At 40.6% G+C, this 19,213-nt stretch overlaps 2 protein-coding genes across 6 annotated transcripts in view; one reads left to right on the plus strand and one right to left on the minus strand.

Moving 5' to 3' along the window:
- LOC139134647 (transcription factor ETV7-like) overlaps positions 1–19,213 on the minus strand; it is a 36,895-nt gene that overhangs the window by 16,377 nt on the left and 1,305 nt on the right. The window contains exons 2-3 of one of the 2 annotated variants that reach the window (XM_070701607.1): positions 11,562–11,643; positions 4,881–5,133 (exon numbers count right to left, since the gene is read on the minus strand). The gene's annotated coding sequence lies outside the window, so the exon portion shown is untranslated. Of the gene's footprint in view, positions 1–4,880; positions 5,134–11,561; positions 11,644–19,213 lie in introns of those variants that run through there. The other variant, XM_070701616.1, reaches the window with a different exon arrangement.
- LOC139134660 (protein C-ets-1-like) lies at positions 671–13,764 on the plus strand. 4 transcript variants are annotated; one of them, XM_070701629.1, is made up of 3 exons: positions 671–876; positions 10,297–10,380; positions 11,443–13,764. In XM_070701629.1, the coding sequence occupies exons 1-3, from the start codon at positions 810–812 to the stop codon at positions 11,676–11,678; spliced, it is 387 nt and encodes a 128-aa protein (XP_070557730.1). In that variant the 5' UTR covers positions 671–809; the 3' UTR covers positions 11,679–13,764. The 4 variants fall into 4 exon arrangements, 3 of the variants coding, with proteins under 3 accessions (XP_070557730.1, XP_070557737.1, XP_070557744.1); XM_070701636.1 differs by lacking the exon at positions 671–876 and adding an exon at positions 4,098–4,293; XR_011552834.1 differs by lacking the exon at positions 671–876 and adding an exon at positions 9,566–9,641.

The following is a 19,213-nucleotide window of genomic DNA, read 5'->3' on the forward strand; positions in this document are numbered from 1 at the left end:
AGTTTGTGGTTGGAACGGAAACTTGAACTCTCAGCAAGTGTCAATGGGTTACACAAAACAAAAACTGTCGATGTGCACATGACCGTTCGTTTTCCCTGTGTGGCAAGACTAAAAATTACTCGGTCCAAACTAAATTAGTGTGCAATTCAAAATTCTCATAGGGGTGGGATTGGTTCGGGGTATGTTTTTGAGCATGCACCATTAAATAATCCCTCTACACCGACTTAGTTTTACGATCAGAAGGATGTGGGCAAGTGTTCTCCGGTTGCGGTTTTGTTTTGTATTTCGGATTTTCTTTTTTTTTTCAATACAGAAAAGCAACGTTCTTGGTTACATTAGACAGGTTGAGTACCATTTGCCCTGGAAAAGTACGGTAGTTTTTTCCCCAAAATCTCGCAGTATTAAGGTATGTTCAGTGAATAATTGAAACTTCTGTGCACAACGTGATTCAGAGTTTAATTTGGTCAGATTTTGATCAAATGTAGATAGATAATATAACAAGCCAACAACAAAATATATTGAAAATTAAAACTAAACGAATCCTCATTAGATTCAAAACTTAAGGGGAAAACGTCATTGTTTTGTTGTTGTTGTTGCACTGTACGCCAGTAAACAAGCACGCAATCATCGTGACCTGCCGGATTTGATTACATGCGATAGCGCCCCCATCGTCGAGTCGGCGGGTGAGGCAGTGAGCACGGCTGCAGCAGGAAGACTGGTAGCCGCCGGGAATACGACGCTCCACGCAAGAGAGAAATTACCTCCTCGGGAATGCTGATTCTGCATTTCCATGCACTTGGAAGTCTTCGATGAATGACTCAGCAAACGTTTCACTCGAAGACTCTTTAAATACCGGCAATTTTAAACTATCAGAAGGTAAGACACGACCCCACGGAACAACGTGTTCGTTTTCTCCCCCATATAACATCAACACTCGTACTCATCGCCTCAGCTTTTGAATGTCAGCCTTTGCTTAAGGTATCATTGCTTCTGTCTCCCACTTATTCGCGAGGATTTTCTTCTAACCCAGGCTCACATTTGATCATCGACGTATCGTCAAATTCAAACTCTTCCCATATTCAGAATATAGTACCGGACCAGGCGTTTGTCACGACTACTACCAGAATGGCAGTTAACCATTCAAAATGCATTCGATCCCGTTGAAAACGCTTCATTTCCACCGAATCGGTCAGGCTCTATATGACATGAAGTAGCCGTTGAAATGACACGTTTGCAAACAAACACGTTTGCCATGTTTTGAAGGGTGACCCCCCGTAGACAATAATTTTCAACCCAGTGCTTCCGCTTTGTTCGTTTGGGCTTTAGTCTGCGCGTAACCTATTTTTCGATCAATACAGCCTTGTATGACAGACCTGTATCAGATTCGCCGAAGTGCAACGATGATTTTCTGGTCGGATATCTCCGATTTTCAAGCGTTGTTTCCGGGTACAAATTGTTCAAATTCAAATACTGCAGTTTTACAAATCTTCACAATGACCGAGTTTCTTTACCGGATGAATTAAAGTGCAGAGGCACAGTTTGACTGATGTGGATGTATTGCTTAAATTGGCGCAGCACAGGAAGCTGGTAAATTTAAGCGGTGCCAATAATTTTAAAAGCCCGAAGTTTGCTCACAGCTAAGAGTGCTTGTCACAGATGAGATAGTTGACCCTCCAAGGTCAGTCGAAAATCATAGACCGGGAAACACTTCCCGACTTGTAGTATAAAGGGGGCGTTCACAAGGCCGCCTATCGCGAGTTCCCGCCAAAACATCTCATTCCTACCGTGCCCGCCTCTAACTTTGGACGACAAGATACCCATTTCCGGTGAGTGACCGCTTTGGGCACCTATCGAAGTCAGTAGCGCGTTACACTGAGAGTTATGCGACGCGGAAAAGTTTGGCCAATTTAACATCGTGAGCAGTAATTCGTCATTTTACATTTTATTTCAAAAATACCAGTAATTGCAATCTTCCTCAAGTCAACGCACCTTTGCCTCTTTAAATTATTACGGGATAGAATTTGATTGCTGTCTTATCGCAATAACTTATCTTGCTAAAATGTTCGGATGGTACGCCTGTCAGGTTATGTCAATGTACGCAGATCTTCTCGGTGTGAGCACATTTTGGAAGCTAAACTTATCAGCTCGGTCAAGTTGAGGTCGCTGTTTCGGACATAATAGTGAATATACGACCTAGAAATCATTTCAGTCAACACCAGTTGTACGCGAACCTCGTGAACCTATAAATTTAGGTGTTGGTGTTGTGAAAGACAGTCTGTTGGTTCATGTAAGTAATACGGAATTTTTTAGCTAATTTGGCTAATTTAATATCGTGAGTAGCAGCACGGACACTGACCAATGGATTTCAACGTGGCAGTAAGTGATAACAGTATAAAATTATGACAGATATACCAAGTTTTCTACCGGAAATAACCAAGAAACAACCAAGATCATTCTTGACGGCGACAAAAGGGCAGACGATTCCTAACTCGTTTATCTCAAAAGGGTTTAATTTTTAAATTGAATGCATACAATAAGCGCTCGTCAACTTTACATCAACGGGACGGCGCCATTTTGGATTTAATAGTGAACGTAAAATACATTAACTTGTTTCAATCTGTCGTCAGAAGCTATTCAAATATATCGTCCGTAGTAACTGTGACATCTTCGATCACGAAAAAGTACAAAGCGATAGGAGGTGATAATTTTTTTAGAAAGTTACTTTCATTTCGACAAATTAACACAGTCGCCTGTATGGCAATGAGCGCTGCTAAAAACACATTACGCATTTCCATTGTTGACGTTGAATTATAAGTGTTTACGGATATTTTTGGAAGTTTAGAAAACAAGATATCACTATACGTTAGCACAATTAAACAGAAACTTGAAAAATACGTGCAGGCCCGACTACATGTATGTGGTGCCGATGTTTGCCGTTGGGGGCGCGCGTGACGCTAGAAAGGGCACCTTGAGGTTGTCTTGATAAAAGCGGGCAATATGACGCCTATAAAAGTTCAAGGAATATGAACGGTTGATCACAAAGTGGCATTTCATTTAATACAGTATTTATGACAAGCCTTAAGAACTATTTCAATCAACTTCTGAGAAAAATTTCAGCCCTTACTTGGAATTTTGAAGATCTTCAGAATTAAACTTCTGGAAATTGACAAAAAAGTGGAACTCCCACGGTAATCCACAAATAACTTGATGCTTTGAAGTATCCCTCCACAACAAATATTTAACCTCAAAATATTTGCCAGAGCGTTCATATTTCAAGCATCTTCATATTTCACACAGATGTGAAAACCCGGCCCTGATGGACGGATAGATGGTAAAGTTAACGCTAACCCAGATCTGATCAAAATCTCTTCCATGTCATGTCTAGCAGATATCGTTTGGCAAGGGAATAAAAGGCTATGTCGTGTTGTGTGTTACGGTGATAGAATGCAATTCAAGGCAGGATGTGCCTCGGTGACAGATATAAGGACTCAAACTTTTACAAATCATTTCTAATTTACCACTTGTGGGCACTTATTTTAAAGCTCTTGAAAGGAAGAAAAAGAAAAATTCCACCGTCTTAGTTAATCGAAAATCGAAAATTTTAATTTCTCCCCGTGACGGCGGCCACTTTGAATTTCAGATATCGGGTAAATATTAGGCAATTTGTTTCGCTCGTACGAAAATTTGCACTTTGACCCTTGATTTACATTATTGATTTGGTAAGAGAATGGTTGAAAGTTTCGTTGAGGAAAGTTTGAGCAAAATTTAAAGTCTTTCACTTTCGAGGCGCACACGATCGCGCTGTTTTCTTAACCAACTTGAAGGGCATCAGACGGTGCGCAGTGTGTCTCCTTTGTTGCCCGAAAGGGTTCTTTTGCGCAGACTCAACTGAAATTTATCGAAGTGTCCGGTACACTACAGTGCAAGGGACTGCAAGGGTCATCTCTTTCCAGCCCAGTTTCGGAAAGTTCTCGCTGATTCATATCCGGACAATGGACGGAAATTTGGCTACATTTAGGTTATCGATACGTGGGCGTCTGTTCTGATAAGTTTATGGCGCAACGGACGGATGTCGATTGATGCGGGCGGGCTGTTAGATGCTGGGACTCTTGAGTCAGTAGGGCAATCTTTGAAGTTGTGGAGACAAGTGAGGTAGATAGATTCATCGCTCGCCGGATCGAAACAAAGACTTGCATATAACGGGCAAATACGGACAGGCAAGAGGGTTTGTTGAAAAATACTTGTAACGAATGGACAAGGCACAGTTACAATGCCGGATACGGTGGATTTGGGGTAGGTTGATGGATAAACGGGTGGATGGATGGATGGAGAGATGGGTGAATGGATGGATGGATGGATGGAGATATAGGTAAGTAGATAGATAGATAGATAGATAGATAGATAGATAGATAGATAGATAGATAGATAGATAGATAGATAGATAGATAGATAGATAGATAGATAGATAGATAGATAGATAGATAGATAGATAGATAGATAATTTTTTTCATACGATATTTGGACAGAAAGACAACCGCTCATACATATAACATTTCGGAGAACATGTGAAATAAAGTAGGTACATAATGTACTAACCAAGTTCAGTGTCTTTGATTGGTTATGAAAGATCACGTGATATATCGCTCACGCGCATCACAACAGTGGTCCCGATTAGCATACATGTAACAGCTGTTAGAATTTTGAGAAGGAATAATTGAATTGCGAATCCTTGAGTTTTGATTCTTTAACAAGTTTTAACAAAACGGGAAGTCGCAGAAATCCGGATAATCTTATAAATTGAAGTTTGGTAAACTAATTCCAAGTATACGGGAATGAGAAGCTGTGGAAATAACATGTTTGTTCGCATAAAACGTACTTACAGTTGACACATCCCGGCCAGAGCCTTCCATTATTTGTTCCTGTGGGCCTAGGTGTAAACAAGGACCGGTAATTCTAGCGTAATCTTTTATTTAAGCAGGTTACGTTCTCAGTAATTCGACAGATCTGGCCTAATAGGTGTGCCCCGGGAGCGTAATTCGTACCATTCCCGAAATGCACGAGTCCCGAGAGTGCCAGAGGCAGGCCGTGCGACAGAAACACGTCATCGGTGAACCGACATGATGAAGGCGAGACCTGTGTGAAAAATGGGGGTTTTTGAATAGTGTTTTCGATAACTGTATGTTGTGAAAGGCTGATTGCAGACGCAGCCTAACAGATCGTTATATAGATAGGTTTAACAAATGTCAAAGTAGCATAGAGATAGAGTAGGTCACAACTCTCTGAAGAGCTCGCAGTAAGGAAATATGATGATTTTTGACCGCAGAACACGTGTAACCTGAAAAAAAAGCACAAGAAGGTTTGTCCGAATAGTGAAGTTTGTGAGTTTAAGTATGTTAAGGAACTATCTGCTAGGAAAAGTGAAAGCGATTTATGTTATTGTATTACAAACTTATATATATATATATATATATATATATATATATATATATATATATATATATATATGTATATATGTATGTATGTATATTGACGCGATGTCAAGTTTTCAATGGGAAGCAAAATTTCTATATCCGGGTACTCTCTCACTACTAGCATTTCACAGATTGCTTTAGAAATATTACTCATAATTTGCAAGACCCTCCTCCTCTGTGACAGTTGACCTTAAAGAATCTTGATGTGTATTTATTTCGCGGGAGAATTGAAAGCCTTGGCAGCTGGTATCCTAGGTTTTGGACGTCGGACGCGGAAGGTTTATGATGAATGAATCTCGTAAAACGCCCTCATGAATCTTGTGCTGGGCCGTTGTGTGTGTTGTGACTGGGCGTGAATTCCAACTTAAAGAAAGGTTTATAGTGACAGAAGACGATAGTTGAACGGTCATGCCGTAACTCGTTGAGATTAGGAAACAATTCATAATTCTGACGATTTAATGAAGGGTTTGCAAAATTATTAACTTGGTCAGAGTATTACAAAAACTATGATTTACACAAATATTAAAGGCCAAAAGACGCGCGGGAATTACATTCTGGAACCGACGATTATTTGTTCACTTTGAGCTGCACCAATTCCACGGGGCTTACTGCCCGCTTTCCCGCGATATCCTTCATATAGAATGATGTCTATAATTCGGTTGTTACCGCTAAATACGGTAGTAAGCTTTAGCGGAGTTGAAAAACCGCCAAAATGTGCACGTTTGTGCAATCGCCTTGTCACGTTTTCATGAACTTCGTACACTTATCGTGATCGCACTGAGTCGCCGCTGTTTGTCCACATTTTTTACTTTGTCGTCTGCCTGTCCAATCAAAGTTTCACATGTTCACGAAATTCCTGATGAGGGTGCCTTTTAAACCACGTGCACTGACCAATGCTGTGGAAATCAGAGCTGGGAAATTTGAAAAGAGGTGGCCGATCTCATCAAAACGCTTAGTAGGGACAAAATTGCCCCGCGAAAAACGCGTTCAGTTTAGCATCGATAATGAAACTGCGTACTATACCTACTTCATGCCGGTTGGTGTCTGCAAACGTGGTCAATGATAGTATTGTCTTGCTTGGTCGAGATCGACTTGATCAGTAAGTGTGCAACTTATTAAAAAAACCCGAAATGGTGAAATTAAACGCCCACCGAAAAAAGAACGAAGGTCAATCTTCTGAGTGATTATATGTCACTGTGATGCGAAAGACGCATGCGCGACGAAACTGCCCTCGATCGTTTGTGCTTCTGAGAGTCCCGCCTTGAAACAAAGGACGCACTGTTTTCCCGGTTGCAAGCTAGCGCCAATTTTCTGTAATTTTCTCACAGGTGTGAAACACATGCGTTGAAAGCTCTCAAAGTTGATGGCTCCTCAACGAATGACGTCATCATGTGAGAAAATCAACAAGTCGCAAAACCCCCAGATGCGAAATTTCGAAACTCGATTGATTTTTCGTCTCGAAGGGGATTTTCCGGTCAAGCAGTTTTGAAGGGAGGGGCGCGTTCACGATGTTAAACAGGCCAGGGTACTAAAATGGGATATTTATTTCCAAGATTAATGTGATGGCAACCTCACGGCTGCCGAATAAATTAAAAAAATTCCGCACTACTTTGGTCTGCATATTCAGAGTACAACTTTGCCTTTTGTGTCTGGTCACGATAGCGGCACGTCTCATCAAAATATTACAGTCCTCTTCGACCGCATGCACACTGTGGTGTGCGGTGTACCACGCCTGTCTTCAAAGGCAGTCGTCTCGCTGACTGGATATAGCAGCCTCCTCTCCGTCATCTCGACAAAGCATTGAACAGGTCTGTTTGTCGCTCTCGTCTCTCTTCAATATCGGAGTAATTTTCACATAAGTGTTCGTCTCGAGGTTTGTGTGTATTTTCTTATCTTTTGACGTTCACAGCGTGAGGGATTTCTTTCACTGTCAAGCAATCGTTATTGCGCGTTGAACAAAATGATATGACGAAGTAATGAGAAGCACAGGCTCTCATGGCCACCAGCTGGCTCTGAGAAAGTCACCAGGAGATAGTGATGAGTCATTTACCAAAATGTGTCTACAAAAAATTGGCTCTGGGTCCATCATCACCACCCACATTCATGTCAATCGTGCTCATCATGGCAGACGCTCTGCGACCCTTTTCCCTCGTATTTCACCTTCATAACGTTGACTCTTTTCGGCATTGACCCCCGATCCAGTTCATCAATGTCAAGCACAAACAAATGATTGTCTGGAGTGTTCCGATACCGTGACAGGTCCGTTCTTCCAATTTAGACTTTCTTGTACAATTTGGCACTCGAGAACGTTTTTGAATGTGTGCTCCTACGCCGACAGATCAGCCATAGCGAAAACTCGAATATCTAGTTTAAGTGGCACCGCAAATAGATATCCCATTATTGGTTAATGGACTACCGGCAAAGGAGACCAACAGCTATGGAGAACTTTTAAAGTATATATATATATATATATATATATATATATATATATATATATATATATATATATATATATATATATATATATATATATATATATATATATATATATATATTTATATATAAAACATAAACTACTTCAGGTACAATGTATTTATATATGTTACTTAAGTTTCATGCGTCTACACATACATACATACATACATACATACATACATACATACATACATACATACATACATACATACATACATACATACATACATACATACATACATACATACATACATTCTCTGTCTCTTCGGTGTATGTTATGTCTGCATGCCTGTATCAGGTGTTCGTGTCTGTTTGTGCACACCTTTATAAAATATTTTAGTGTTTCATATGATTGCTCGGTTTTATTGACAACATGACAGCCGCACGTCGTCAACCTACGTGGGTTCAATTCAGAGTGAGGTGACGTGCCGACTCATAGAGCCATTACAGTGACTGTCGCAACCATGTGTAATACGCACTATTCTCTCATGTGTATACTTAATAATTCTCCACCAACACACGGGGTTGATTGTTATGAGTATGTTACTGAGTCGCATCTAAAATACAGCATTGAAGGCATTCTGGCAACTGAGTGTAGATATTAATGACCAACATCAGGCGAGTTAGAAATAGATAGAAATGAACAACATCAGGCGAGGTCTTGTAATTATTGGAGCGCCATGTCATCGTAGGCGCGTAGAAACCCACGCTTTTTTCCTGGTATAAAGATTGACATGACTGCAATCCCTCCAACGTGCGGTTGCCTTGTTGACAACATCGACGGACATTCTGTGAGAGATATTTCTTCCTGTGTAGGTGTGTGCTTGTTCCAATGGCTTGAATTGACTCGAAACCTGATGGTAAAGTGTAGGACATCGCGTTCTATCTATCGCGTCGTCTCGATCTTCGATTTCAGAGGGACGGTTCAGAGGGCAGTACTGAAACTTACATTGTCGATAAATTTCCAAACCCGACAGAGAATCTTATGATTTTGAAGGTTCGAGAATCTATCCCAGCTGCGGCCTCTGGCCTTGCAAGTACACTCTTAAAATTGTTAGTAACATACCAAGGTCCTTCCAAGACGGCGGTGAAACGTTTCTTCCTTGAACTGTCGGATCTGTCGTTGTTAGGGACAAAGTTACCCTCCACCATAGTAAAGCTTTGCCATCTGAAATGCCGCGAAGAGGATTTTGCAACAGCGGTATAGCGATCCTTTGTCTGCCATTGAAGGAAACGACTACTTTATTTCCACTTTCACAGTCACGTGAAAGTGAAAAAAGTCCCCTCAGGGAGTTTCCCTGTCTCGCGGTTCCACTTCATGCACTTTATTCTCTGATACGTACTTTAAATTACATCCATTTCTTTTGAACATGGCATATGCATTCAGAATCACTGACCGATCAAAATCTCAGAGATCTCCAGTGTTTACCTCTGGAATACTGTTAAATCATTTTTGTATACCCAGAATTTCGAGAAAGCGTAGGACTTAAAATAGTCACCGTTAGCCAAAATTAGCCAGAATTAGCCAAAAGTTCTTCTCTCTCTCAGTTTCATGGTGTAATCGTCACGGTTATTTCAAGAAACGGGGTCAGAAAGCATGCTGGGTAGGGTAGTCGTCTGTGGGAGAAATTTACATAAAGCGTCGATAGGTCGGGTGGTTTTGGGCATTCAAGGTGATCGCATGTTACTGGGAAGGTGGGTTGTACGGCGTTGCTGGGCACTTAAGGAACATCTGGCAGCCTTAAGTTGTACTCTGTCGCTGCTGTTTGTTCTGTGTGTCTCGGCCGGCCTTTGTCTCCGTGTTCCCTAGTGTATGTGTATCTGCCTCTGTCTGTCTGTCACTGCCGTTTGCATCAGTTCCGTACAGACTGTTCTGCCTGCATGCCTTTTCCTATTTATCGTTTGCTGTCCATTGGTGTAAATGCCTTCCAGTCTATCTGTCCGCATAACTGAATGTAAGTGTATGTATGTATGTATGTATGTATGTATGTATGTATGTATGTATGTATGTATGTATGTATGTATGTATGTATGTATGTATGCATGCATGTATGTAAGCATGTATGCATGCACGCATGCATGTATGCATGCATGTGTGTATGTATCTATGTATCTATGTAGTGTTTGATCATGTATCTGTCTGTTCCTCTCTCACGTGTTATCACTGTGTCCTTTCTCCACTTCCCTGACTCTTTCTGCTTTATCATAATTTTTGTATTACCACTTCGTTTACTCATCATTCTTTCATACGTGGGCAGACAGAATCTCGCTAAAACACCCCAGTGTCCAACACAAGCCCAAAGCATCGATAGCTAACCATACGCGTTGTTTGAACTGTTTTGTCTTTCAGCTGCCACTATGAGTTGCACGACGAACACGACAGAAGCCGCGACAGCAAGTCAGGGCGTGTCAAGACCAAATGAATTCCCAAGAGGTGAGCGAAAAACTGTCATTTTGTGCAAACGTGTATTTTACATTAGTTCGTTCCTCCTTGATTGTGCCCTGTATTGTTTGTTTGTTTGTGTTTATTTCTTTTCTTTTCCAATAATGTTCCGCTCTGTAGGCAATCCTCCGAATTCCATCGTGTTTTAAATTCGCCACTTTCGCGCCTTTTGACCGGTTCACTGGCCGAGACGGAGATCTTGAGATCCTAGACGAATTATCATTTTTTGAAATTTTGTTGACAGAATGACATTCCTTTCACATCGAATTCACAACGTATTAATAGGAATTTTGATTCGAGGTATTTTTTGTTTCTCGTTCGTTATCACTCGATCATAGTGCTGGGAGTGAGCGGAGACCTTTTTGTTTCCTAGGCTACTGATAAACAGAACTTGCCATTCTATGGAAAAAGTGCTCTTCACTGATCTGAGAATCGTCACAAAAAGTTTAAAACGACCTGTAAGGCGAGCACCTTTTCCTAATAAACGCGTCCCTTCTTCAGATCGCCCAAGCGTTTAGTCTGTCAGTTATAAATGTTGTCTTCATGAGTCAGAGATGAAGCGCTCACAAAGGGGAGCAGTCTTGCAAATCGATCCGTATAACAGGCGAAGGCCTGTGAATTGGAGACTGGGCGAGGCAGGGAAAAGAAGGGAGAATTTTGTCTGACTCTGTTGACTGGTCGACGGAAGGGTGGTAGATAGTTGACAGTTCTGGCACCATTGCGAGAAGATATCGACATTGGAAAAATTACTATTAGAAGATATTTGAAACTTAAGATGATTTAACAAAAGCGATGTCTTGAGGCAAGTGTTGAACCCTCTTCAATGGTAGACAAAAACATTTGCTGACTCTTATATAGTTCTTTCTTTTACAAAAAATGTAGCATTGTTACGAAAAATGCTCTGCGCATTATTCTCATCCACTTCCTCATCGTTTATCGTTTGCCTATTTCTTTGGACTATGAAAATCATGTAATCACACGTTGATTCTCAGCAATCGCTCAAGTCAGGTTTGAATGTCTTACAGAATTAACATTATATTTCCTTCTACGCAGATCCACGCGATTGGACAAGGGATCACGTGATATACTGGTTGCTGTGGGCAACATCCCACTACAAAATAGAGCCCGTCGAAGTGGAACGATTCCACATGAATGGCATCGGCCTCACTTACCTGAATCGGGAGGGTTTTCTGAGAAGAGCGCCATCAGGAGGCGAGCAACTGTTCGAAGACTTCCAGAGGAGATTTGCCCACGCTATCATGCAAGGAAGGAATGCAAAAGATGTCTGAGTGGTGACAAGAGAATCCAAAAATATGACAAAAAATTACAGATTTTTCGTGTCATTCTCCGCATTTTTTGAACCTTATCATACATATCATATTCACAATAACCGGAAGATTTGGAAAATGGAACGCACACAGACGACTCACAGTGAGTGTATGACGTTCGACAAGGCGTCGATCGGCACAAGGAATGTTCGTACTTGTGGCGCACAAGTTCTGCAGAGAACAGTTTAACATCTTAAATTACTTGTTTAACCTAAAAATCCCAACTGTTTATTTTTACATAGATAATTATATTAGAGTTATACGAAATATCATATTAACTGTTTTCTCTATAGAACTGTCCGTTCAACACAAAGTTTAGATATTGTTGCCTTGTTTTGCTACAGCGAAAGATTTCGATGTTTACTTTTAACTGCCTGAAATTTGGAGTGATGACTTCTGCTTTTTCGAGTGTGAGTCATCGAACTTTGAACGTTCACTGCGGCGTGTCATGGTGGGCGAGGCGAAAAAAACGGGAAGAAAACAGCCAGAAATTCAGAGTGATGTCATATTAACATGAATATAGCTCATTCTGTCACGAATCAACTCCTTGTAAACGACTGTCAGAGGCGAGCATGTCAAGGATACGCCGAACAGACATATACGCATGCGCACAAGCGAAAATAAACCAGTCGTAAATGAATGCTGGCATTTTACATGTTCGTCTCGTAGCGCCACCAAGCTAAATTGAGTTGGATTGCGCCAATAACTGAGGAGAGCAGATCATTATTGTCAGACAACAACGATAATACCTTTGTAATTTTTGCATTGACTCAAGATCATATAAGTCGAAGCTCGGGCTTACAATTGCCCCCCCCCCCCCGGAATTCATAAGTATTTCTCAATTTAGGACCGAGGAACGCTTGGTAAATGTGACTTTTTTGGCTCTCGTCTTTGAAACACCTGATTTTCCCGCCAAATTTTCGTACATATCACTTAGCAGTATAGTGCTGTACTGATATTGATTTTCTAGTGTACAGATTTTCGTTTCATCTTGTGCGCAGTTTTTTGTTACAAGTCTGCTTATTGGGTGTCTGTACCAGGACTAAATGGACTGATCGTAGAATTCTGAGAAATCAGTAGCACTGATTAACCTGGAAAATTGTCATTTTTTTCAATCAAGATCTATGGCATTGTTGTGAACGTTATCACCTTCATAATCAATTTCTAAGTCCAAAGTTTCGTAGCGTCCAAGTCTTATCACGATTGCGTCCGTTAAAAGTTTACAATTGTGTTAGTCGACGACTAAAATAATTACAGCACAAACAATGCCAATATTATAGAAAATACAACCCTAGGAAAACAGCCTTTGTTTTATAATGTCGTCAGGTCTTTGTTTTTTAGTCGCCTCGAGGCTTTTGGCTGAGTTTCAGGGAGGCGTAATACATAGACCGTCGTACTCAACCCTGGCCGCTAGCTAATCCATCAGGGGTGACCTACTTTTGCAACGGGGAGCAAATTTAGAGCAATGTTCTTTTGACTCCGGGACTGGCATCGATTGTCCGTTTTATCCGGATCTGAAACTATGTCTGAATCACGGTCGTCCTTCCAACAACCACTGGCACACTTAATCGACATTGTTGGGCATATTTCATAGCAGGTCAACATGTTTACTCCGTGCTCAATCGGTAGCCTGTATTTTAGGTAGAAATCGGTCTTCACAACCTGGACTTGCTTTCTGAATTCAGAAATATTTCAAGTGTAACGTTTTCTGATGGTCATTCGACAAACATGCTCAGCCTTCCAGTCATCGGCATATGATTAAGAAAATTTAGCAAATACAGAACGCGTTAAGACAACTCTGACATTTATTGAGAGTTTCTTTGAAACTCTGAAGATATTACAAGCAATGTATGTTGAATTGTATTTACCTGAATCGCGGAGTTACATTTTGTTGTGTGTGTGTGAACGGTCAGCTTGGTTATCAGTTTAAAATTTGGTGTCATGTACAAGGTTGTTACTTAGTTTTCATTTTTATTTATAATACGTAAAAGTGCATGCAGAAGTGAAAGGAAATGTACAATTTATGTAAATAAACAAACACCATAGATTCCTGAGTGTTTTTCGATAGTGTCCGGCTGAAGATTTTCCGCCGTATGGGATGTTGTTTTTTTAACAGAGGTTTGCATTCCATCACGTAGAGGTTTCACCAGTTTTCATGGCATATTTATCAAAGTAGGTGCACTTGTATAGTCATTCACCGAGATTTCGGCCGAACACTTCTCCTTTTTGGACACAATGGCCCAACATTCCGTGACTCATATTATTCATCGTGTCCTGAAAACTCCAGAGCCAGGAGTCGGAACAGCGCCCTCAATGGCTGCACCTTCGGTATTCTGGAACCGACGCGACGGCGCGCTTGATCATTCGGGCGCGGCCCTCAGACGGTTGCGTACAGTCTCGAAAAAAACTTTACTAATTCACTGGATACGCTTTAAACCCGAATGTCAAGGTGAGCAATTTCTAGAAACACAAGATTCTGTATCAGGATTGCCCCATTATGAAGCTCATTTTAAAGTCCCGACAAAAAAACTTATAAGCATAAAATAATCTCTATTTGCCGTAAAGTTAACCATTCAAGTTTTATTCTGATTGTAAACAGCAATTTCCGTCTACCCGTGGAATGCCTTGTCTAAATTTTTCAATTTTGCATGTCAGTGACATTAAGTGATCTTGCCGACAACTGTGGCTGAAATTATCTGGAAAAAAAATTCATTTCCGCTGCAATAAAAGTTAACCACTTTCAGCGGCGGGTTTACAACAAGATATTTTTTACCATTCCACGAAACACGTGCACGAGTGATAGCAGAGCGAACTGCTCAAACATGGGTCGTATACCCGTTGCTGAGGCGGTTCATTGCTGTACTATGATAACGGTATATTGAAAGTCTCGGTGGCGTGAAACGTTAAAAATTTGGACTTTTCTCGATCTGAAAGCTCGTGTGTGTTCCAATTGTGCTATATCAAGAATACAGCACTGGTATTCTCGCGCCTGGACAACCAGAATTGCTGTATTTTCGCTACCAATATGCTGGTATAGCATAAATTGGATTAGCGGCAACAAGAACACGGTATATGATACACAATGCGGCGGGAAGACTATACTTTGTGTATTGGCATACTTTAGGAGAAGAAGATGAAGAAAAGAGAAATGCTTTCTAGAGTAAAAATAAACCAACGTATCATCAAAAGTTCCGCCTGGGTTTGGCGTGAAAGTAAGCGAGTATCAAACCGGACGGTACAAAGCAGACGAATTCTGGGTTCACTAAAACTGCTCAGAGCACATCCTGTGATTTTCCTGATGTGTTCTTAAAACCAATAAACAGAGTCACTGTACCGAGTTGATCTCAGAGCGAGCCGACCACATGTCCTCCATATCCGTCACTTTTCGGCGTATTTTCACGATGTGACATCGCACAAACTTTAAAGTGGTTTATACCCTAATGTTTAAGTCGACCGCATTCTCATTAAAAGCACCAGAATGCGACCAAAAGAAAAACTTACCAATCTATCCCAAACCATGGATGCAGATCAAACAGGAAAAAAATGAAGGCATGAGTCACTTTTCGGATATTCAGTTTCAACCGGCCTGGTCATGGTTGTTTTCGGAGTAGCTAGGTGGTCAACTTACAGACCCATCAGCTGGAATTCGTGATTCATTTTCTGGGGGTTTTTTTTGTGTTTTTTTTTTGCTTTGTCTGTGAATTACAAATTTTTGTCCTATTAAGGTGGTATGCGCCTCGAAAGTAAGAGACTTAAAATTTCGCTCGAATTTTCCTCAATCATTCATTTTCAAAATCCAGAATAAAAATCGGGGGTCACCGTGCAAATTTTGATACTAAAGACACTACTGACCCAAGATTTACCGATATTTGAAATTCAAAATGGCCGCCATTCCTGTGTCACTCTCTGGAGAAAAATAAAATTTTGGATTTTCGAAAAAACCAAGACGGTAGAAGTCTTTCTTACTCAAAAAGCTTCAAAATGAACCCCCACAAGTGGTAGATCAGAAAAGAATTGAAAAGATTTTAGAGTCCAAATATCTGTCCCCGAGGCGCATTCTATCTTTAAAAACACACATTATGAAATGCGTAATGTTAAACCTGTCGATACAGTTATAGGCGTAAAATGATCACGGTGTTATTGTTGACAACTGAATTTCAGTTCGGATTAGAATTCTATTTGCAAGCGATAGGAAGGTATTTGTTTACTACAACAAATTTATGAAAATATTGTCAACAGTCATCCGCCATTTTGAGTGTATATGACTGTTTGCGAGAATAGTGCATTTTCCGCACGTTGTGGCTACAGCTTGGTGCATTTGTAGTTTGCTATGAAACGACACGTTTCCTCAAGTCCAAATAACGAGACTATTGCCAGTAGTCAAGTTCAGTCGCTTCATCATGCTGTGCTGCTTCCGTGCATGCCTCGCTTCTGCCTCCGCTCATTGTGTTCGCGAGGGCAATTTGCACCGCACCATTTTAACAGTTCCGCCATGGTCGAAAACATCGGCCATGCTCGCAACGACAGATGCTCATGTTTCGACTTAAGGAATCACCTTGATAGTGCCTGTATCAATATTCGCAACCAATAAAACCCCTTTTCAATTTACGTGAGTAGATTACTACTAATGAAAACACAGATACGATTCATTGTTACGCCATCGCCGTCTGAACACCATGTTTCTGGTCCAGATTCGCCATGTTTGCGGTTCTGACTGTGAAAACGTTGGAATGACGCTGCTCTTTACAGAGTTTATTTTTAGTAAATGGCACCGCTTAATCGTGCTATTTACTTGAATATACTGCTCAATCGTACTACTTTAATTCGGTTACACCCCGTGAAAAATTAGCACTCCGTATTAAACCCGCACCCGCTGTCAGAGGGTACACTTAAGGCTTGCACTCGGCTCCGAGTTTCCTAAACAATTCGCGTACTTTGTCTCCGGGTCAATTATATCACCCTTTGAAGCTTTTTTCTTTTCTTTTTTTTTCTCGGATTCTTTTGCTTCGAAGAAAGGGCGAGAATAAGTTCTTGAAATTTGGCAGCTTAACGGATTTGGTTGTTTTTTTTACTTTGACAAATTGTAGGTGTAAGATTTGCATAGTGCTATCATGTTTACTGTTGGTTCATTTCACAAAAATATTAATTTTGTAAATAGGAAAACGTTCATATTAGTTGTGGCCCAGCGTTACTTCGTTCATAGCCGCACCCATTAAAGCCTAGCGTTTTCAAATGTTCTAAATATTTCACACTTAGATCAATAACCTGATTGTCGCATCACGACTATTTATGTAGAAGGAACTTGAAGTGCAATTTGTATCGCATTTCGTCGGGAAGTAATCAGTATTTAATTTGTTTAGATTAGCCAATCAGCGCGCGACATGTTCCCACACTCCATATGCTTAATAGGGGCTCGCGCGAAATCGCATAACAAACGTGGCTCTATTTCATATTATACTGTCAAGAATGTTCCGCTTTTAACGCGCATGGGCATTGCATATTATTCCTTCTTTCACGAAAACGGCTAATATGATAAAAATTAAGGACGTCAAAGAAAATTTCGTTCTCATTTAAACTTTATCACGTCATAAGGTAGCATTGCTTCGCGACTGTCACATATTTCGTTGTAATACTTATTTTTAGTTGAGAATTCATTCTCTTTCCCTTTCTCTGCCCGTCTCGCTGTGTCTGTCCCTGTCTGTTTGTTCGTCCGTGTGTCTATGGCTGTATTTTTGTCTGTCTCTTCTGTGTCCTTCTGTCTCTGTCTGTCTGTTTATATGTCCCTGAGGGTATGTGTCATTGCTTGTCCGTCATCCCTCTGTACAGGTGTCTCTGTTGAGTATACTCTGTCTCTGTCTTTCTGTAAGTCTGTCTGTCTGTCTGTCTGTCTGTCTGTCTGTCTCTGTCTCTCTCTCTCTCTCTCTCTCTCTCTCTCTCTCTCTCTCTCTCTCTCTCTCTCTCTCTCTCTCTCTCTCCTCTCTCTCTCTCTCTCTCTCTCTCTCTCTCTCTCTCTGGAATGATTAATTTTAATGTTAATGAATTCAGATAGGAATGCAATACTCTGCACCGTCTATAGATTAATGGCTTAATAAATGCAATAACCTAAACGATTCTCCATGTAACACGCGTAGGCTTGCCTTTGTGGTGTATGAATAAATTAAAGCCATGTGCGGTTATATTTACACTAGTGGTCAAAGACTACAACGTCGTTGATATGAAAAGAAAACGGGAACTTTGTTTGCTCATATTCCTCGTGATGGCTATTTAACAAGTAACTGAAAATTTACGACCGAAATAAGTAAACTCTTTTAGTCATATTTCAATAAACACGTGCCGCTCACTTGTCTATTAGCCTCTTAAAAACCAACAACATGAAACACACCACTTGTAAATTTTTTTTGCGTCTGACAGGTGCATGTGTTCCATCGAAATGCAGAAGAAACACATTCAGACGAAAACTTTCGGAGTGATCAAAACATTCAGGAGAAAAACAGCAAATGAAATCTGCGACGATAATTTACTACGTTTTCTGTCAAATAATTCGCAAATATTTGTCGATTACATTAAGCATAATAAACATTACACAACCAGTATACTTGTTTTTTTCAAAACTTGTCACATAATAGACATTACACAACCAGTGTACTGTTTTTTTCAAAACTTGTCACATAATTTTTGGATCTTCTTGATAGCTTGTGATACGCAGAGGAATAATTTTTCCTTTAATTTGAAAAAACAGACAATCTCTTTTTGTCCGATGCGTTTTACACAATTTCACTGTGTTTACATTTCCCATGAGCTCATGATCTTCATAAGGTAGAATGCCCCTCGGGGACAGATATTCGCCGACGCTAACATTTTGTTCAATTCTTTTCTGGTCTTCTGCTAGTGTGGGCTTATTTTGAAGCTCTTGGAGCAAGTAAGGTTTCGAAAGTCTCAGTTTTGTGCAAATCACAAAATAATATGATTGTTCACCGTAGCGTTAACACAGACTGAGATGGCGGCCATCTTGAACGCCGGATATGTAAGCATTAGGCAATTTGTTCCAAAATTTGCGCGGTGACCCCTGGTTTTCGCGCTTAATTTGTCAAAAGGAGGGGTTGACAGTTTTGTTGAGGAATGTTTGCCATTGGGAAAATGCTGAAGTCTTTCTATTTCGAGGTGCGTTACGATCTTGAAAGTGACGGAGTTTTCTGACCATTTACGGCCCTGACAGCGTGAAAGGAAAAAAGTTAGTAAAGGCGGGAAACTCTTCCTTGCAAATAGCTTCAATTTTTGACGGTATTTTTATGATTTCTATGCTTTAAAACTGTTGTTATCTTCTCGTTTGTCTCCCTAGAGGATGCTGAAATAAAAATGTCAGCTTTGCCAACACAATGCCTTATGTAAAGTATGCAATGATATAGGCAAATAATTCTAGGTCCTGACTAGAATTCTGATGTCAAAAATAACAGGAGCAGACATTATGCATTAGCCAGGTTTTGCACTGGACTGTT

Source organism: Ptychodera flava, chromosome 1 (assembly GCF_041260155.1).
Source record: "Ptychodera flava strain L36383 chromosome 1, AS_Pfla_20210202, whole genome shotgun sequence".
Classification (NCBI taxonomy): Eukaryota; Metazoa; Hemichordata; class Enteropneusta; family Ptychoderidae; genus Ptychodera; species Ptychodera flava.

What these genes read in the sequence shown, in the direction of transcription:
- LOC139134660 (XM_070701629.1), top strand. Translation starts at nt 810, where the DNA reads ATGAATGACTCAGCAAACGTTTCACTCGAAGACTCTTTAAATACCGGC. An exon ending in CAATTTTAAACTATCAGAAG is followed by an intron (nt 877 to 10,296) that starts GTAAGACACGAC and finishes TTTGTCTTTCAG; the next exon opens with CTGCCACTATGAGTTGCACG. An exon ending in ACCAAATGAATTCCCAAGAG is followed by an intron (nt 10,381 to 11,442) that starts GTGAGCGAAAAA and finishes CCTTCTACGCAG; the next exon opens with ATCCACGCGATTGGACAAGG.